We start from the raw sequence: 22,482 nt of genomic DNA, 5'->3' as shown, positions 1-22,482 counted from the left end.
AGTCCAATCTAAACATTTCACCCCGTAACTTGAATTTATGTCACCTAGTTCTAGCATCATTTATAATCTTGAAAATTTTGTCCTCATTCATTTTACTGATGCCTCTCAGAGCCTTAAACACCTCAATCAAATCTCCACTAAGGTGTCTAGTTTCCAAACTCTGCAACCCACATATTCGAAGTCTTTCTTCATAAGGACGCCCTTTTGCCGATCTCACCAGGCGAGTTACCCTTCTTTGCACCCTTTCAAGAAGCTCGATGTCTTTCTTTAGGTGCGGTCTCCATACTTGAACACAGTATTCCAAGTGTGGTCTAACATAAGCCTTATATAATGGGATTATCACGTCCCTATCTCTACTTGCAAAAGTTTGATAGATCATCGATAGGACACCATGGGCCTTCCTTGCAACCTGTTTACAATGCTCAGAGAATTTCATGTCTGACCGTATCGTAACACCCAAGTCCGGTTCCTCCAGTACTGGGTTCAGTTGAACTCCACCAAGTGAATAAGTTTTTTTGGGATTACTGTTTCCCAGGTGTAATACCTTACACTTTGTTGGATTAAAGCACAGCTGCCATTTTTCTGACCATTCCTGAAGTCTATCTAGGTCATATCCATGGTATCAGTACTTGATTTCTGATTATCTCTTTCAGAGCTTGTTTGTTTAAAAGGCTGCTGTACGTTTTTATCTGGCAGTATTGTCAATGGTGTATTTACCAAATCAGTTGATTGCTGTTGGGTAAGGGTGTGCTTTTAGTTTAGATTATTGTTATTGTTATTTAGCTTAACGACACAAGGGCTACTGAGGCCAAATTGTGTCTGTTCATAGTTTATTTAGTCGAAATATAGCACTGTTGGTGTTAAATTAAATACTCCTATATAGTCCAATACGTTTTAAAAATATTACAAGTTCATTTATGTTTGCTTCATTTCCCAGGATATGAGTTAAATCATGTGAGAGGTTCAACCTAGAGACTGACTGAAAAGTGTTTGACCGTATGGTTGAATATAGGGGACAATCGAAGAGGAAATGCCTAACAGTAAGTTGACTGTCACAGGATGAACACTGGGGTGGATCTTCTCCCAGTAGCAGGAACAGATGAGTATGATGAGTGTGTCCAATTCTGAGTCTTGCCAGTACTACTTCCTCTCGTCTGTTTTGTCGAAAGCCTGAGAGCCACAGCTTTGGTTCTTGCTTTATCTGGTAAAGTTTATTGTTGGTGTTACTTTTCCAGATCTGTGACCAATTGTCGTAACTTGCTTTGCGAATAACAGGCTTATAATCAGTGTAAGGAACCTGAAGATGTTCTGGGCCAGCTGGATGAGGATTTTTAGCTGCAAGATCCGCACTTTCATTTCCTGGAATACCAGAATGGCCAGGGATCCAGCAAAAACTGATTGATTGATTAGACACACTGCAGGAAAATAGCTGAGAATGAATGTGTTTCAAGGTAGGATGAGAAGATGAAAAATTCTTCCTTATGGCAGAAACAGCACTGAGCGAGTCAGTGTAAATTATGACAGGTGAGATGGAAAGTTCAATAATTTTACTGAGTGCTAATTTGATGGCATATAATTCGGCTGTGAAGACGCTGCAGACTAATGGTAGTGAAGCTGTAACCGTTAGAGAAGGAAAAACTGCAGCTGCACCAACCGCAGTAGCTGTTTTGGATCCGTCAGTATAGACTTTACAGGCATGGGAGTTCAGAGTAGTGTGAGCTAAGTGCAACTGCCTGATATTAAAGGAAGGTACAGTATTCTTTCCCCACTCCAAAAAATGTGTATCGTGGGAGGAAGAAACATATGACCAAGGTGGAACAGGAGCAGTTGTGTTCTGAAAAATATCGCTTAAATTGATATTCCAACTCTGAGAAAGCTCTTTAATCCTTAGTGAAGCAGGTCTGTTTTCATTTGGCTTGCTGTCATATATCAAATCCCACCGAGTATTATAAAGATACTCCCAACTGGGGTGAGATGGAAGACTCTGGATCTTAGCAGCATAGTGGAGCAATAATGATTTCCTACGAAGATGTAATGGAGGATCGTGTGCTTCGATATAGAGACTCTGGATTGGAGAAGTCTTAAAAGCGCCCAACGCAGTCCTGAGAGCACTGTGCTGGACAATATTTAGACGTTGTAAAGTAGTGCTCCTGGCAGAGTCATACACCGGACAACAATAATCTAGCCGTGACCGGATTAAAGTTCTATAAAGGTGCAATAGTGTATACCGATCAGCGCCCCATGACATAGCCGAGACTGATCGCAGTATATTCAGATGCTTTAGACATGTATTTCTTAAATGAGAGATGTGAGCTTGAAAATTCAGCTTGCTATCTAATATCACTCCAAGGAATTTAACGGTACTTACAAGCGGGATTGGAATATTGTTTATTTGTAATTCCGGATCGGGATGGAGAGTTCGTTTCTTGCAAAAGTGGGTGAGAGTGCATTTCTTTTCTGATAGTTTGTAGCCATTCCGTGAAGTCCACGATTGTATTTTGGTAATAGCAAGTTGGAGCTGCCGTTCGATGGTGTTCATACTTTGAGATCGACAAGAAATTGTAAGGTCATCTGCGTACATGTAAGTTTCAACAGTTTTTGGGATGTCTCGTGTTATGCTGCTAACTCGGATTGAAAATAGTGTTGGACTAAGTATCGATCCCTGAGGGACTCCTTCTTCCTGAATGTGAGATGCAGAGAGTACATTTTTATATCGGACCTGAAAAGAACGCAATTGCAGAAAATTTTGAATTATTTTCGGCAAATGGCCCCTAAGCCCCAAGTGGTAAAGGTCCATAATAATCCCATGACGCCATGTAGTGTCAAATGCCTTTTCAAGATCTAAGTTGACCATGACAAGATGTTGTTTCATGACAAAGGCATTGCGGATATGAGATTCGGCTTTGATAAGCACGTCCAGCGTTGATCTATTCTTCCGAAAGCCATACTGATGATCTGGAAGGAGATTTTGTGACTCCAGGATGTAAGTAAGCCTAGTGTGAACCATTCTTTCGAAAACTTTACCCAGGCAGCTCGTAAGAGATATTGGCCTATAATTTTCAACACAGGAATGATCTTTTCCTGGTTTTGGTAAAGCAATAATGAAAGAATGACGCCAGGAAGAAGGATAGGCATTTTCGGAGAATATCCGATTATAAAAGATTAACATGGTACTCAAATCTTCTTGAATTAAATGCTTCAGCATAACATAATGAACTCCATCTGGGCCTGCAGCACTGTTTGAAGATCTGTTTAACGATTCTTGAAGTTCTATGAATGTAAAGGGTTGGTTGTACGGGAAAGAACGGTTCGTGAAAAAGTTGATTTTATATCGTTCTGCACTAGTTTTGATGTTCTGAAATGTGGACCCATAGGAGGCAGAAGCAGAGATTGTAGCAAATGATTCAGCAAGTGCATTAGCAACTTCTTCAGCTGTAGATAGGTCTTTCCCTTTCCAATGAAGTATTGGAGAGGGCATACGAGCGAATTTCCCATTTAGTGCCTGTATTTTTTTCCAAATGAGGCGTGTGTCAGTGTCTTTTGTGATTGTTGAGGCAAAAGCGATCCACGAGTCTCGTTTCGCTTTCCGTCTAATCTGCCTTGCTTTTGCTTTAAACCTTTTATAAGCAATGAGGTTATTAGTGGTGGGATTCTTACGGAAATTATTCCAAGCTCGGTTTTTTTCCTGTTTGGCAGTGAAGCAATCTGCATTCCACCAGTGATTTCGGTGATTGTGATATGTCTTGGATTTTGGAATGTAAGTATTTGCTGCAGTCAGAATCTGATTGGTGATGTAAGTATTTACATCATCAATAGGTTCTTTTTTAACGTAAGATCTGTCTAGAAGTATTTGAGCAGAATAGCCATCCCAGTTCGCCTTTTTAAACTTCCAAGAGGATCGTTTATCAGGATTTGGTGTTACTCCTGTTTGTAAGGAGCAAATGATCGGAAAGTGGTCACTGCTAAAAGGATCAGTTAATACAGACCATGTCATGATTGGAAAGATGGAAGGTGAGCAAACTGACAAGTCAATTTGAGAAGTAGATCCTGTAGGTAGGTGGATGTAGGTAGGAGATCCAGAGTTTAATAAATTTAGGTCATTATTATATATAAATTCCTCGATCAACTTGCCTCTTCTGTCCATTGTAGCAGATCCCCACAATGGATGGTGGCCATTAAAGTCACCGAAAAGACAAATTGGAGTTGGAAGTTGTGCGATGAGGTTGTCAAGTTCTGATTGGGCCAGTGATAGAGATGGTGGAATGTAAATCGAAACAATGGTAACTGAAATACCAACTGCAATCCGAGCTGCCACAGCTTCTAGGCTGGTTCTTAATTGGATCGGTCTGGACGGTATGTTAGTATTTACAAGAATGGCTACTCCTCCACGGGCAGGAGACTCTGGGCTTCTGTCTCGTCTATATATCATAAAATTTGAGAATTTCGGCAAAACTTGGGGTGACAAGAATGTTTCCTGTAGGCATATACCTATGGGGTTAAACTGAGAGATTAAATCTCTTATGTCATCCGAATGGCTGCTTAGTCCTCTACAATTCCACTGTATGATGTTAGGCATTATTTTGGTTTGGCTGAAGATGATTCATCTGACTGTTTTTTATGTGCAGGGCATTTTTTTCGGTCTTTTTTTGGGAATAATGGACGTCCAGTATCCATAGTGTCATTGGCATGGAGTTCTAGAATAGGGTCTTCATCATTTTGGTGTATATCCACTTCCATAGTGTTGGTTGGTGGATCAGTTTCCTTAGAGTCTTTATTGGGTTTGAATCTTTCTGCATCATTTGAGACTGTCACAGTATCAGTTGGGATACTAATTGGGGTGTTGGTGGCATGGCTGGTTTTTGTTTTAGAATTTTCTTTTCCAGTGGTTGATAAGGTTGTTTTAACCCAATTAGCTAGCGAGACGTTGGGCGGTATTGAGACATCTGTTTGAATTGCAGTTGTATGAAAACTGCGAGTTCGAGAGGCATATGATGGACTTGGCATGGTCAACATTATTTGTCTGCGTGCCTCAGGATATGTGACTTTATGTTCTACTTTGTATTTTTGGATTGTCCTACCTGTTTTCCACATCTCACATGATTTAGAAAAGGCGGGGTGATTGCCTTTGCAGTTGGGGCAAATGGGAATTGCGGCTGGACAATCTGCCTGTGTATGATCTTTTGCTCCACAAATAGGACAGATGGCGTCACCTCTGCATGCCTGCTGTGAATGGCCATATTTTTGGCATTTGAAACAGCGAAGAGGATTTGGGATGTATGGACGAATTCGACAATTTAAATATCCAGCTTTTACTGAGGAAGGCAAATCAGGAGTACTAAAAGTTAAAATGATGGAACGAGTTGGAATGAGATTTCCATCTTTTTTTGTCATAATTCTTTTAGCAGCGATTACCTTTTGATGGCTAAGTTCTTGGACTAATTCCTCCTCAGACACTGTAATTAAGTCCCATTCTGTGATGACTCCTTTAGATGAATTTAAGGTATTGTGAGGAGTGACAGACACTGGTAATCCACCAAATGTAGTTGTTTTTAATAGCCACTCAGAATGTTTGGATGTGGCTGTTTCAACCAGGAGATCTCCTGATTGTAGTCGCTTCACCATTTTTGGTGATCCTGCAATAGATTCTAGATGTCTTTGAATCATAAATGGTGATAACTTGCCCACGGGCTGCGTGGACAGAGAGTGTATCACAAGAAAATTAGGGATGTCTGGACGCTGTGCTTCAGTTCGAAGCCTTTTTGGTTGATTAATATTATCAAGACAGGATTCTTGTCTTGAGCTTGAAGGCTCTAAGGGTGGAAAATTGTTTGAATCCATGATAGCTCCTTTTGGCCCTGGGGGTTTATCTTTACCGCCCAGGTTTCCGGCCCCGCCACGGGGAGGCAGGAGCAGTGCCACGAGGTGACCAAGCGGCTGAGTTAGTAAGTTAGTACTAATAGAAAAAAAAAACAGAAAGGTGGTTTCCCTTTCTGGGCTTCTGCCTACTTCTTGTAGTGCGAGAGAGCTACTATGCAATAGAAATCAAGAAAACGGTTTTTCAAACTAAAATAGAAACTGTTCGCTCAAATGTTCTCTGTAGAAAAACGCTTTGGAAAACGCACTAGAATCGCTTGGCCACGGAACGCTTGGCACCCGTGGCCTTTTAGTTTAGAGAGGACCGACTTTGCCCAATGAGAAATTGAGATACTTGGTGAAACTGAAAATATGTTTGAACTGTTATGGATCGTTGCTGTTTTACAACTGAAGAATATAATGGCAATTTATCAGAAATTGAAAAATGTCTTTTTGCTTCTTGGTATGGCACCTTGTATTCTACTTTGTACTTTTGTATATTCTTTTCAAAGGAGTGCTGCTACTGGATGTACTCCTTTGAAAATGCTGAATGATTTCCCTTACAGTTTGGGCAGCATTCTATTTCAGTGGTGCAGTCTGTGTGAACATGCTCTTTTGAACCACAGGAGGTACAAGTGGTCTCCAGAGATGTAAATCTCTGGAGACTGCTTGTGAGTGTCCAAATTTATGGCATTTAAAACACCGGACTGGGTTTGGAATGTGAGGTCGAATTTTGCACTTTAAATATCCAGCTTTAACAGTTGTTGGTAGAATTGGTGTTTTAAATGTCAGAATGACTGTTAGGATAGGAGTAAGAACCCCATCTTTCTTAATGACTATCCTTTTGGCATTTATGACATTTTGATCACATAATTCCTGAACTACCTCTTCCTCGGATACATTAAGGAGATTCCACTCTGTTTTAGAGGAGTTTAGGGTGGCATGGAGGGTAACATTTGTGGGAATTCCATGAAAAGTCGATGTTTTTAACAGCTTTCCGAGTGCTTTTTCTCGCTCAACTCTACTAGAAGGTCTCCAGATTTTAATCTACAAACAATTTTTGGAGGACCGCCACATTTTCAAGACATTTCTGTATTAAGAATGGAGAGAGCTTACTCAAACGATTATCAGTTAAAGAATGCAGTATCAGAAAAAGAGGAGCGGGGTTCCTTCTTTTTTCTGCCGTTTTGCATTACATGCATTTAAGTCGTCTTTGTTTGAGAGATCTGGATCATGACATGTTTATTTATGTCCATCTTTGCTCCTTTTAGCCCTGGGAGAGTGATTTTCCTCTCCCAGGTTATCGGCCCCTCCATGTGGAGGCAGGAGTGTTGCCATCAGTGACAAGTGTTTTAGAAAGTTGTTAGGTTAGTATGAATTATATATATATATATATATATACATACAAGGAAAGACAGGTGTATTTCCTTTGTAGATTTCTACTTCAAAGCTTTTCAGTAAAGAATCTCTTACGAAAAACAGGAAGAATAAAGACATTAAAAAATAAATATAACTAATCCACTGAGAAAGAGCACTATGTATCGCACAAAATATTGCTTGAGCTGTATCTATCGCTTGGCACTCCAGGCCATTAAGAATGTTAAAACAAATCTTTTTAACAGGAAAATAAAATATGACTAACCTTTCTTTATCAGAATTCCACTGCCATCATAACACCAAATATCATTTTTACTGCCTTGTAAGAGGGAAAGTACATCAAAAGTGAGCTTCTTTTCTACCATCTTATCATCCTCACTGTAAACGAAAAGTGTTGGAATCCTACGATTTGCTATCTCCTTGAAGAGAATATCTGACTGCAAATGGAAATAAAACTTGTTTGTGCTATAAAACTAAAAACAAAATTATGAAAACATCGCACTTCATTGATTAAAAGTATGTTGTACAAATACAGCATTTGTAACATATTCAATACCAGTCATATGAAAACGATGTTAATCAATCCAATAACGGTGAGCCAACTGAAAAAGCAGACAGTCCCACCTCCGCGAGTTTTATCTTAATGGAATAGGTACATATATACAGTCAGTCCTAGAATAGCACGATAATTGTGTACCTAGAAACCCTAGTGCAGTGCAAAAATAGGAAAAATAGAGTTAGGTGTTTGTTTGTTTGTTTGTTGTGGGGTTTTATTGGCGCATTAGCGACTAAGGCTATAATGCGCCAAAACCTAGTCATTAAAAAATAAAATTTTTAGTGGCCTAACGAATTAGGTCACCAAGTCAAAGTATAAAAACAAGTATAAACGGTAAAAGGCAAATATCAGTAAACAAGAAACATTAAAAGACTTGATTTTTTAAATATGGGTAAAATGGTTTACTGATTTAAAAAAGCTAAAAATAGCAGACACATGGTCATTGTCAGATAAAATTTGACTGAGTGTATACGGCTCAGTCAGATGATTAAAAGCGGTAAAACGGATATTGCTAAAATCTGGACATTCAACTAAAATGTGTCTTATTGTTAAAATTGTGCCACAGGATTCACACATAGGAGGGTCATCAGCCCTCAGCAGAAACGAATGAGTTAAATGACTGTGTCCTATGCGGGTCCGGGCAAGAACAACTTCCTCCTTACGATTCCTGCGCAGACTAGACTGCCACGGTTCAATTACAGGCTTTATTTGATATAATTTATTCGCAGTCTGTCTATTCCACGAATCCTGCCATTGGGAATGTATTTTCTCGTGTATTATTTGCCTGTAGTCTGTATAGGGGACTGACAGGCACCGATTATTATTGGGTATTGCTGATTTGGCTGCGGCGTCAGCCAAATTGTTTCCCCTAATCCCAATGTGGCTGGGAATCCAGCAGAAGCAGATATCATATTCACTTCCACGGAGGAAGTGAATCTTCTGCTGAATACTAGACAGAACTGGATGAGGATTATATCTCACAGATATTAAAGCCTGTAACATGCTAAGAGAGTCAGAATATAAAATGAACCGTTGGTATTGGCATTTACTAATGTGATCCAAGGCTAACTCTACAGCGTGCAGCTCTGCAGTAAATATGCTGCATTCAGAGGGAATCTGCTTTGATATAGTGCTGTCAGTAAAGACAGCAGCAGATCCCGCATATGATTCTGACTTCGAACCGTCTGTGTAGACTGGCGCGAAGTCGGAATATTCAGTTCGGTGTGCTGAATGAAGCTGCAGGTAGACACATGATGGAGTGTCCGACTTTCCCCAGTTTCTAAGCGACAAGTCACATGCCGGGACACCAGCATGCCAGGGTGGAAAGGGTTGCTTTGATGTTTGGGCAACCTTGTCTACCTTGATATTAAGTTCTTTGAGTAGCTTTTGGAGACGAATACCAAAAGGACGATTAGCAGTCTTACGAGTATCGTATAAATTTTCCCATCGTGGCTCAAAAACGAATGGCCACGTAGGATGGTCTGGCAGGGATTTCAGTTTTAGAGCGTAGTTTAGAGACAATTGCTTACGTCGAAGCAATAACAATGGTTCGTTTGCTTCTACGTATAAGCTCTGGACAGGAGACGTGCGATATGCTCCAGTAGCTGTTGTTGTTTGGTTTTTAGGAGCATTAGCAACTAAGGCCATATTGCTCCGGAATATGCGGTGGTCATTCCTTGACCTTTCCGCATCCTCCATATTTGGTGGTGACGGGCTCGAACCACGGTCTAATCAAGAAGCGTGTGGTACGCACTGCTGCTCCTTCCCACCTGGCTACGGAGACGCCACTCCAGTAGCAATACGTAGGGCCTGATGATGGACTGGGTCCAGCCATCGAAGGACACTGTCTCTGGCTGAGGAATATACCTGGGACCCATAATCAAGTTTGGATCGCACAAGTGCACGGTAAAGCCGAAGAAGGGTGCATCGGTCTGCTCCCCAAGATGTAGAGGAGAGCGAACGGAGAATATTAAGCCCGCATGTGCACTTTGTGCGGAGTTGGCGGATGTGGTCCAGAAAGGTCAACTTTTTATCAAATACGATGTTAGGTGCCGACCACCCAACACACATTTGTAACGAAAACATTACCAAACACAATAAATAATCGTAATAAACTACTTATGTATTTTATTATGACTATCAATTACATAATAAAATATTGCTAATGCTTCTACTTCTCTCATATGCAAACTTGTTCTTTTTTTGATCTTCTATCCAAAGAGATGATAGCAGTTCCATCTCTTCCAATTATTTGTTTCTTGATCTAATGGATTTTTTTACATTTTGAGTTGTTCCTGCTATGAAAATTGTGATTATTTTCTCTGCATTCTTTCTAATTCTCAGCATTGCCTCATTTAGGCATGTAGCACATGCAATACCACATTAGCCTTTTATTTTGCTCAAAATGTTTCACAACCTCATATTTTTTTTCTATCAACAAAGGATTTTTTCACTATCATCTTCTGGCGATTGGTATCGTTATTTATGGCGCAAGGGCTACTAGGGCTACATTGCACCTATCAAGTATGGAGTTCAGATATAGTGATTACAGAACAATGTCAGAGGCGATCATATAGCTGTATTCCTTTTAGGAAGCAGAAAAAGATATGCATCATTGCCTATAAAGAAGTGCAAAAGGTTCTTGAAGATATTGTAGAATACTGAATGAGGCTTTTTGGGGATCAGTGTATAGAGTACAATCAATGAGCATGTGTTTGATTGTAAGAAAAGAGTTGCAGTGTGAACACTTCAGAGGATCGTCTCCTGTAAGTAGATAAAGATGGGTGAGGTGGTGGTTGTTGTTGTTATGAAATTTAACAACACATAGGCTGCTAGGGCCATATTGTATCTTTCTAATGGTTAAAAGGAAATAGTACCTATATTGTAATATCTGTTATATTTTATGGCATATTCCTATGTTATTTAAGAAGGCTGGTTGTTTGGTTGGGTTTTACTGGCACATGAGCAACTAAGGCTATAATGTGCCAAAACCTGGTCATAAAAAATTAAAACATACAGTGGCCTAATGAATTGGGTCACTAAGTCAAGTTATAAAAACAAGTATAAACTGCAAAACACAAATATCAATTAACAAGTAACAATTTTTTAAATATCAGTAAAAAGGTTTACTGATTTCAAAAAGATAAAAACAGCAGACACATGGTCATTGTCGGATAAAATCTCACCGAGTGTATACGGCTCAGTCAGATGATTAAAAGCGGTAAGACGTATATTGCTAAAAACTGGACAGTCAATTAAAATGCGTCCGTTTGATAAAATTGTGCCACAGGACTCGCACATAGGACGATCATTAGCCCTCAGCAAACACGAATGTGTCAAATGACTATGTCCTATGCGGGTCCGGGCAAGAACAACTTCCTCCTTACGATTCCTGCGCAGAATAGACTGTCACGGTTCAATTACAGGCTTTATACGATATAATTTATTTGTAGTCTGTCTATTCCATGAATCAGGCCATTGGGAGTGCATCTTTTGGTGTATTATTTGCCTGTAGTCTGTATAGGAGACTGACAGGCAGCGATTATTATTGGGAATTGCTGATTTGGCTGCACTGCAGCTCTGCAGTAAATATGCTGCATTCAGAGAGAATCTGCTCCGATGTAGTGGTGTCTGTAAAGACAGCAGCTGTTTGATTGTTTGTTTGTTTAGTTTTTATTGGCGCATTAGCAACTAAGGCCATAATGCGCCAAACTCGGGTGATATGTAAAAAATTTAAATTTTCACTGACCTAATTACTTAGGTCACCCTGTCAGTATATAAAATAACAAAGGTATAAAATGTAGAAAAAATAAATCAATAAAGAAATAACAATAACATGTAAATATTAAATACAAGTAAAAACCTTTATTGATTTAAAATAACTAAAAATAGCAGACACATTGTCATTGTCAGATAAAATCTGACTGAGTGTATACGGCTCAGCCAGATGATTAAAAGCGGTAAAACGGATATTGCTAAAATCTGGACAATCAATTAAAATGTGTCTAAAAGTTAAAATTGTACCACAGGACTCACACATAGGAGGGTCATCAGCCCTCAGCAAAAACGAATGTGTCAAATGACTATGTCTTATGCGGGTCCAGGGCAAGAACAACTTCCTCCTTACGATCCTTGTGCAGACTAGACTGATCCGGTTCAATTAGAGGCTTTATACGATATAGTTTATTCCCAGTCTGTCTATTCCACAAATCCTGCCATTCGGAGTGTATCTTCTGCTGTATTGTTTGCCTGTAGTCTGTATAGGGAACTGACTGGCAGCGATTATTATTAGGGATTGCTGATTTGGCTGCGGTGTCAGCCAAATCATTTCCCCTAATCCCAATGTGGCTGGGAATCAAGCAGAAGCGGATATCATATTCACGTTCTCGGAGAAAGTGAATCTTCTGCTGAATGCTAGACAGAACCGGATGAGGTTTGTACCTCACGGATATTAAAGCCTGTAACACACTGAGAGAGTCAGAATATAAAATGAACCGTTGGTATTGGCATTCACTAATGTGATCCAAGGCTAACTCTATAGCGTGAAGCTCTGCAGTAAATATGCTGCATTCAGAGGGAATCTGCTCTGATGTAGTGGTGTCTGTAAAGGCAGCAGCAGATCCCACATATGATTCCGACTTCGAATCATCTGTGTAAACTGGCACAAAGTCAGAATGTTCAGCTCGGTGTGCTGAATAAAGCTGCAGGTAGACCGACGATAGAGTGTCCGACTTTCCCCAATTTCTAAGGGACAAGTCACATGCCGGGACATGAGCATGCCAGGCTGGAAGGGGTTGCTTCGGTGTTTGGGCAACCTTGTCTACCTTGATATTAAGTTCTATGAGTAGCTCTTGGAGACGAATACCAAAAGGACGATTGGCAGTCTAAAGGGTGTTGTACAAATTTTCCCACAGTGGCTCAAAAACGAATGACCACGTAGGATGGTCTGGCAGGGATTTCAGTTTTAAAGTGTACTTTACAGACAACTGCTTACGTCGAAGCGATAACAGTGGTTCGTTTGCTTCGATGTATATGCTCTGGACAGGAGATGTTCGATATGCTCCAATAGCGATACAGAGAGACTGATGATGGACAGGATCCAGCCATCGAAGTACACCGTCTCTGGCCGAATTGTATACCAGGGACCCGTAATCTAGTCTGGATCGTACAAGCGCACGGTAAATGCGTAGTAGGGTGCATCGATCCGCACCCCAAGATGTAGAGGAAAGACAGTGCAGAATATTCAGGGCTCTTGTGCACTTTGTGCAGAGTTGATGGATGTGATCTAGAAAGGTCAGCTTTTTATCAAATACGAGTCCCAAGAATTTTGTGTCCACTGCTACTGGAATAGCATTTTGTACGAACCTTAATTCAGGTTCAGGATGAAGATTACGTTTATGACAAAAGTATACGCAAACGGTCTTCTCCGGCGAGAACATGAAGCCATTAGCATGTGCCCAGGAATTAAGGTGATCAATGGCTTTTTGCAGTTGCCTTTCAATAACCCTCATGTTGCATGACTGAAAAAATATGCTAAAGTCATCAACATAGTGGGCACTGTTTACAGCTGGAGGAAGTTGTTCTGTGATGGAATTTACATTGATGGTGAAAAGCGTGACACTTAATACTGATTCTTGTGGTACTCCCTCCTCTTGGCTGAAGGAGTGAGAGAGTGAGGATCCCACACGAACTTGGAAAGATCGATTGGCTAAAAAGTTTTTAATAAAAATGGGAAGATGCTTTCTAAGACCAAGGCTATGCAAATCTTTTAAGATGCCAAATCTCCAAGTTGTGTCATACGCTTTCTACATGTCAAAGAATACAGACACCAAATGTTCACGTTTTAGGAAAGCATCGTGGATAGATGTTTCCAGTCTAATAAGATGGTCCAGAGGTGACCGGTTCCTTCAGAAGCCGCACTGAATGTTGGAGAGATGGTCATTAGATTCTAAATACCATAGTAAAAGAAAATCCACTATTCTCTCCAGGACTTTGCATAGACAGCTAGTCAAAGCAATAGGACGATAATTATTAGTGACTTTTGGATCCTTTCCTGGCTTAGCAAATGCAAGAATGATTGACTTCTGCCAGGAATCTGGAAACTGCCCTTCAATAAAGATTCTGTTATATTGAAGGAGCAGATAATCCATATATTTTGGTGAAAGATGCTTAATAATTTCATCATGGATGCCATCTGGTCCAACAGCACTTGCTTTGGAAAGAATGAGAGCTCTTTTCAGTTCCTGTATAGTGAATGACCCGTTTTAGGGATAGACGCTCTTAGACTTAAAATTAAGTGCCTGTTTTTCGATTTTACATTTCAGGACCAGGAACTCGGGGGAATACGAAGATGTTGCAGAGATGTTAGAGAATGTTTCCCCAAGAGAATTGGCTATTGCAGATGGATCTGCAATAGTGCATCCATTATAATCTAGGATTGAAGAAGAATGGGATGTATACTTTCCCTTCATTTTCTGGATTTTATCCCAGACAAACTTAGTACTAGTGGACTGAGTAATTTATAAAGTTAAACGGATCCATGATTCCTTTTGACTCTGACGGTGGATGTAGCGTGCTTTGGCTCTTGCCCATTTAAAGACTATAAGGTTGGTGGTGGTAGGATATTGGCGGAATATCCCCCATGCTTTGTTTTAAGCCTTTTTTGCTGCTGTGCATTGTGAATTCCACCAAGGTTTGGGAAATGATGGAAACCGAGCAGATGTTTTTGGAACAGCATTCGCAGCTGCTTTTTTTTTTTTTTTTTTTTATGAAACCCCCAAACACGAAAGGTATCAAAACCTATAGTACTTAGTACCGTGCATGGGTTGAAGGAGAAGTATGGGGGGGGGGGGATGCCGGAAACTTTGCTCTAGAGACTAAACACAGGTTTCACCACTTCTTGGACAATAATATCAGTGATGTACGTTACTGCATTATTGATAGGTTCCTGACTGATGGTACTGAGGTCAAAATTGCCTGTTGTTGGAAGTGAGTACAGTCAGCCTAATCAGTCTTCCACCGTGGTAACCTGAAAGGAAGACACAGTCTCCCACTGCGTAACGAGGTTATCACAGGTAAGTGATAATTTCCGTATGGGTTCTACACCACTTCCAAAGTGAGTGAATGGAGTAGAGAAGGGGAGCAGATAGAGAGATCAATGGCAGAAAAAATACTGGTAGTCATGCGGAAGAAGGTGGTTGTTCCAGTATTTAGAAGGGAAAGGTCATTGGTCATTTAGCATACGCTCTATGACTCGTCCGTTTCCATTGATGTTAGCACTACCTCACAGGGTGTTATATCCATTAAAATCCGAGTATCATTGAGGTATTAGGCGGAATTGATACATCTGTTTGTATCAATTTGATACACCAGTAGATACATAGTTTCCAGTGCGAACAGCGTAGGATCGACTGCTAGGCATGCTCAACATAACTTGCCTACGTGCCTCAGGAACCGTAACTTTATTTTCTATTTTATATTTTTGAATTTTTTTCCCTGTAATCCATAAATCGCAAGTTTTGGAAAAGGCAGGGTGACTTCCCTTGCAGTTTGGGCACACAGGGGTTGCGGCTGAGCAATCAGCTTGAGTATGTTCTTTAGATCCGCATATGGGACAGATGGAGCCACCGCTACATGCCTGCTATGATTGACCATATTTCTGGCATTTGAAGCAACGAACAGGATTCGGAATATATGGTCTAATACGGCAATTCAAATAGCCAGCTTTGATTAAGGATGGTAAGTCTGGAGTACTGAATGTTAAAATGATGGTTCTAGTTGGAGTCAGATTCCCATCTTTTTTACTCATGATTCTTTTTACACTTGTTACCTTTTGACTACTAAGTTCTTGGAGTAGTTCTTCGGAGACTGAAATTAGGTCCCACTCACTGATCACACCTCTTGATGAATTTAAGGTTCTGTGGGGAGTAACTGATACTGTCAGCCTCCCAAATGATGTTGCATTTAACAGCCGCTCAGAATGTTTTGAGGTGGCTGTTTCGATCAGGAGGTCTCCGGACTGTAGTCGCTTCACCATTTTTGGTGACCCTGCAATAGACTCTAAACACTTTTGTATCAAGAATGGTGATAACTTGCCTACAGGTTTGGCAGTTAACGAATGTACCACCAAGAAATTCAATATATCATTTTGACATTTTGCTTCCCTTCGAAGCCTTTTTGAGTGAACACAGTCATGGCCAATGTCGGAAGTCTCTTGTCTTGAGCTCAATGGCTCTAAAGGTAGATAACTATTTGTATCCATGTTAGCTCCTTTTGGCCCTGGGGTTTACCTTTACCACCCAGATTACCGGCCCTGCCACGGGGAGGCAGGAGCAGTGCCGCTTGTGGCCAAGCGTAGAGGTTAGTACAGTTAGTAGGAGTACTAAATTAAACAAAAAGGTACTTTCCTTCTTCTGGGCTCACTTCTTAAGTGGTTTTAAGAAAATGAGGCTACTTAACAAAAAGGTTTAATAAGTAAGGGAGAAAACAAAAGAGAACCTAGTTGCTTACCAAAAAATGCTCTTTAATCACACGAGAATTGCTTGGCCACGGAAACGCTTGGCACCCGGGGTGGGAATTCGGGTTCAGGATGCATATTGCGTCTGGTACAGAAGTGAATGGCAGTCGATTTCTGACTGGATAGTCTATAACCACTTTGTGTCATCCATGTCAGGATGCAATTAATTGATATTTATAGTTGGCATTCAATGTAACGCATGTTTTGAGAGATTGTCTGCGAAAAGGTATGAATCCACAGTTTTCGGAATGTGTTCAATTATATGGTTCATTCTCATTGCAAACAAAGTGGCACTGAGAACAGACCCTTGCGGAATTCCTTCATCTTGGGTAAAGATCTTAGAGGGTTCCCCGGTAACGGACTTGAAAGGATCTCTGTTGAAAAAATTTTGGATAAAGTATGGTGAATTATCTCTCAGGCCAAGAGAATGTAGATCTTTTAAGATGCCAAAATGCCATGTAGTATCAAAGACTTTCTCAACGTCAAGACAGACCATGACGAGACGTTCCTTCTTGATGAAAGTATTTCTAATGTTTGTCTCGGTTTTGATCATGAGATCCAATAAAGATCTGTTTTCCGGAATCCAAATTGGTTGTTGTTCATCAAGTTTTGGGACTCCAGAACCAAGTGAGACGGCGATGTAACATTTTCTCGAGGGTTTTACTGAGACAGCTGGTAAGGGTTGTTGTTGTTGTATTTGGGTTATTGGCACAAGGGCCTCTTGGGCCATCTTGTTGTTGTTCTGGAGGCTTAATGGCACATAAGCTGCTAAGGCTATAATGTGCCTATTCACTTATTATATTAAAACATGAGTTTTCCCTAAATCAAAAGAAAATCTGAAATCAGAAATAATTGAAAAGCCCAGTTTGCCTGAGGAAGTCAAAAATTTCAGAAATATTTGCCTTATCACCAATGAGATTTTCAAGAGTTATTGGTTTATGGAGATTAACCAGTGAGATCAAGGATGAAGTTCTGGCTTGTTTATAATAGGGGCAGCCAATAAGAATATGTTTTACAGTCAAATTATTAGAACAATGTGTACATTGTGGTGGATCATCTCCTGTGAGTAAATGAAGGTGGGTCAGATGGGTATGTCCTATTCTTGCCCTTGAAAGGACTACTTCTTGTCTCGATGTACGGATACTGGAGCGCCAAATTTTTGGATCATGTTTAATCTGAAAGAGTTTATTATTAGTCTGAGAGTGCCAGAGTGCTGTCCATTGTGATAGGCAAGCAGCATGAACAGTTAGTGCATAATCGGATGCTGGAACAGGGATATTGGTTAAATCAAAAGTAGTTGGATTTTTTGCAGCTTTATCGGCCAGTTCATTGCCTAAAATACCAGAATGGGATGGAATCCAGCAAAAAGTGACCAGTTGGTTGCGTTCTTTAATTTGCAGTAATAAGCTTCTGATTTCATTAAGAATAGGGTGGACTTTATCTGAGGAATTACATAACGACATGATTGAGCTGAGGGAATCAGTGTAAATAACTGATTTGAAGGAACTGTCAGAACAGAGATTTTCTAAAGCTAGTTTAATTGCATATAATTCAGCAGAAAATATACTAAATTCTGATGGAAGGGAAACTGATACAGTTGTATTCGGAAACACTGCAGCTGCTCGAACATTTGAATTAGATTTAGAGTCATCTGTATAAATTGGGGAGAAATCAGTATATCTTTGAGTGTGAACTGCATGAATTTGGTTGACATTTGATGCTTGCAAAGTATTCTTTCTCCATTGACAGAGGTAAGTGTCACAGGTTGGAAGAGGAGGAGGAGCCCATGGTGGCTGAGTATAAGTTGCCACCTGCTTTACGGAATGGATGGAAATATTCCAAACTTGCACCAATTCAAGAAGGCGAAGACCAGCTGGCTTTACTATACTAGGTTTGTTTCTGTATAGAATTTCTAATGGTGGGTTGAAAAGGTATGACTGTACGGGATGAGAGGCACAACTTTGTATCTTGACGGCATATTTGAGTAACAGTGTTTTCCTGCGTAAAGTTAGTGGGGGCTCGTGAGCATCAATGTAGAGACTATGTGCTGGCGACGTTCTGAATGCACCAATTGCAATTCTAAAAGCACTGTGCTGAATTGGATCAAGCCAGCGTAATGCACTCTTTCTGGCAGAATCATAGATTGGAGCACCATAATCGAGACGGGGTCTGATTAATGCCCTGTATAAACGAAGAAGCGAGGTACGATCTGCACCCCACGTTTGGGCAGATAAAGCTCTGAGTATGTTTAACTTCTTTAGACATGAGGTCCGTACATTTTTAATATGATTTGGGAAATTTAACTTGTTGTCAAGGGTTAATCCAAGAAATCTGATGTTGCTGGTGACTGGGACAAAGATGTTAGCAATTTGAAGTTCAGGATCTGGATGAAGTTTGCGTTGTCTACAGAAGTGGATGGCAACTGTTTTCTGCTGCGAGAGCCGATAGCCGTTGAGGCTCGCCCATTGTTGAATTTTATTAAGTGCTATCTGAAGCTGTCTTTCAATAGACCTCATGTTTTGAGAATGACAGGAGATCGAAAGGTCATCTGCATAAAGGTAAGTCTCAACTGTATTTGGAAGCTGCTTAGTGATAGAATCTATTCTCAGAGCAAAAAGAGTGGCACTCAGTACTGATCCCTGTGGAACACCTTCTTCCTGGATGAAAGTTGTGGAAAGGGCATGTTGGTATCGAACTTGAAATGATCTAGTATGTAAGAAGTTAGTAGGAGAGTCTGTGTGCGAGGTTAGCCTGTGCAGACATTGCTCCTTAAAGCTCTTCAAACAGAGAAGTTTTTCCTGATTTATTTTCTGCTTTATTAGTTTAAATTGTCATATTAACTTATTTTCTAGAGTAGCTTTATATTCCTAGTTACGATACTTAGTTTAAAGTTTAAATTAGACAGAGATTTCGTAGATATTACTTAGTATCGGTAACGGTATCAAATCCACGTGTCACAAATTGAACGAGGTCTTTTAACCAAATTTAGTCGATTTATTGTTGTTGTTGTTGTTGTTGTTGAAGTGGGGTTTATTGGCGCAAGGGCTGCTATGGCCAAAATGCGCCTATAACTTTAGATTGTTGGTCTATATGTGAAAGGAATTGTTCTAGAAATGACTGTATACGTTTATCATTTTTAAGTATTTAAACAGTTCTGATAGATTGGCGTCATCTCCAAGTATATTATCTAGTTGCAAGGGTTTTTGTGAGTTGATTAAAGATCTGAAACATTCAATTCTAGCTGAACCATAGTGTGCACATTCAATAATGATATGTTTCACTGTAAGAATAGAACTACAGTGCGAGCAGAGAGGAGGCTCTTCTCCTAGCAGTAAAAAAAGGTGCGTTAGGTGCGTATGACCAATTCGTGCTCTTGCAAGGACGACCTCTTCGTGCCTGGTTAATCGGGAACTAGATCTCCATAGCTGTGGGTTTTGTTTTATTTCAAGAAGTTTGTTTGATATCTGATTATGCCACTTTTCAGACCACATCTCTGTACATATCCTCCGTATGATTGGCTTGTAATCAGAAAAAGGAACTGGGATGGGATCAGCGCAAGCAGGGTGTTTTGCTGCTTCGTCTGCACGCTCGTTTCCTGGAATTCCGACGTGGCTGGGTATCCAGCAGAGAGTGACAGTCAGCTTATTTTTATTGAGGTGATATAACTGTGATCTGATTTGTGTGAGAAGTGGATGGGAAATTTGTCGATTTTCCTGTAGGGCATTCATTGCACTTAAAGAGTCTGTGTATATTATGACCTGGATATTTAAAAGATCATTAAGGAGATTTAGAGCCATTTTGATTGCATATAATTCGGCAGTAAATACACTGCATTCACACGGTAATTGTACAGAAACAGTGGATGTAGGACTGATTGCTGCAGCTCCCACGGATATATCAGTCTTGGATCCGTCTGTGTATATATGAAGTCTGTGAGCATTGGTCAATGCATGGTCCGCATGTAACTGTCTAAGATTGTGATTTGATAGGGAGTGTTTTCCCCACTGTAGAAAATAGTTGTCGCAAAGAGGTATATACATTGTCCATGGTGCTTGTAATACATCTGCAGCTTGAGAGATGTTTCCTAGACAGATGTTCCAATTTTTGGTTAGCTCTTGTAGCCGGATACCAGCAGGTTTGTTTTCATTGGGTTTATTTTTATACAAATTTTCCCACTGAGGTTCAAACAGATATGTCCAGATGGGGTGAGAAGGGAGGCTACGTAGTTTGGCTGCATAGTTAAGGAGCAATACTTTTCTCCTAAGATGTAGTGGTGGTTCATTGGCGTCTATATACAAACTTTGCACTGGGGAGGTCTTAAAGGCTCCTAAAGCAATTCTCAGAGCACTATGCTGGACTGGATTGAGCCGGGCTAGTACTGTCTTACGCGCAGAGTCATAGACTGGGGCTCCATAATCTAGTCGAGATCTTATTAAAGTACGATATAAGTGTAAAAGTGTGAAGCGATCGGCTCCCCATGTCATAGAAGAGATAACTTTGAGAATATTCATCTTTCTCATGCACTGAGTTCTCATTTGCATTATATGTGCCTGAAAGGTAAGTTTAGTGTCTAGTACTAAACCCAAGAACCGGATATTGTTGCTAAGTGGTATTAGTTGAGCTCCTAACCTTAGCTCAGGATCTGGATGAAGCTGTCGCTTTTTACAAAAGTGAATAGCAGTGGTTTTTGTTCTGGATAGGCGATAGCCATTGTGGGATGCCCATGACTCTATTTTGTTTATTGAGAGTTGCAGTTGGCGTTCAATGGAGCACATATTTAGTGAATGACAGGATATAGTAAGGTCGTCTGCGTAAAGATAAGTGTCGACATTACGCGGAATATTATCTGTTGCATTGTTCAGCATAACTGCAAAGAGTGTTGCACTAAGAACTGATCCTTGTGGGACCCCTTCTTCCTGAACAACCTTTTGGGATAGTGTATTGCAATAACGCACCTGAAATGTTCTATTTTGGAGAAAGCTCTGTATGATTAGTGGTAGCTGGCCCCGAAGTCCTGTGGCATAGAGATTTTGAAGTATGCCATAGCGCCAGGTTGTATCAAAGGCTTTTTCAATGTCCAGGCAGACCATGACCATGTTCTCTACGGATGAAAGCATTCCGTATGTTGGATTCTGCCTTGATCATAAGATCTAGAGTTGATCGATTTTTCCTAAAGCCATATTGATTTTTGTCCATTACCGAATAAGATTCTAGAAACCAGACTAATCGAGCATGAATCATTTTTTCCATTATCTTACCAAGGCAACTGCTGAGACATATTGGCCGATAGTTTTGTGGTTCTAACTGATCCTTTCCAGGTTTAGGAAAGGCTAGGACGATTGAGTGGCGCCAAGAAAGAGGGAAGTAACCTTCTGAGAATAGCCGGTTGAAATATGCCAGTAGTGAATTCACAGCTTGATTGTTTAGATGTTTAAGCATCACGTAGTATATTCCATCAGGCCCTGGTGCAGTATTCGCTGATCGGTTTAGGGAGCTCTCTAGTTCCAGTAATGTAAAAGGTCTGTTATATGAGAGAGATGCCGTTGTATGAAAGTTCAGTTTATTCTTTTCTGCGTTGGCTTTATGCTGTTTGAAGGCAGGCTCGTATGCTGCCGTGGCTGATATTTGAGAAAAGCATTCTGCCAGGACATTTGCAATGTCCACTGAAGAAGAAAACTCTTTACCCTTCCAACTTAGAATAGGCGTTTTTTCTGGGAGGTATTTTCCATTTAGTTTCTTTATTTTATTCCATATTTTTCTACTTTCAGTATTTTTAGTGATGGTAGAAGCAAACCGGATCCAAGAGTCTTTTTTTGCTTTTTTCTGCACGTAACGTGCCTTGGCTTTGAGTTTCTTAAAATTAATTAGGTTCTCGGTTGTTGGATGCTTGCGAAAGAGATTCCATGCCTTATTCCGTTCTTTTTTAGCATCTCGACAATCACGATTCCACCAAATATTGGCATATCTATGTGGACCGATTGTGACTTTGGGTATGGCACTGGTTGCAGCTGTTATTATCTGTGTAGTAATATGGTCGGTAACATCATCAATAGGCTGGTTTTTAATAACTTGATCATCAAAGGAAATTGCATTGGTGAACTTGTTCCAATCTGCTTTGGAGAATTTCCATTTTATGGGACTGATTATATGTGAGGTTCTATTTGTTTGCAATTTGCAAATA

General features: G+C 40.3%; 1 protein-coding gene across 1 annotated transcript in view; it reads right to left on the bottom strand.

Moving 5' to 3' along the window:
- Positions 1 to 22,482, bottom strand: part of LOC150077505 (uncharacterized) — a 340,997-nt gene that overhangs the window by 9,250 nt on the left and 309,265 nt on the right. Inside the window, exon 6 of the mRNA XM_090386345.1 lies at positions 7,496 to 7,667. Within this exon, the coding sequence (XP_090242471.1) occupies positions 7,496 to 7,667 (172 nt within the window). The remainder of the gene's footprint in view (positions 1 to 7,495; positions 7,668 to 22,482) is intronic.

Source organism: Mastigoproctus giganteus, chromosome 12 (assembly GCF_048544385.1).
Source record: "Mastigoproctus giganteus isolate SK-2022 chromosome 12, ASM4854438v1, whole genome shotgun sequence".
Classification (NCBI taxonomy): Eukaryota; Metazoa; Arthropoda; class Arachnida; order Uropygi; family Thelyphonidae; genus Mastigoproctus; species Mastigoproctus giganteus.
This window is presented reverse-complemented; position numbering and strand designations above follow the sequence as displayed.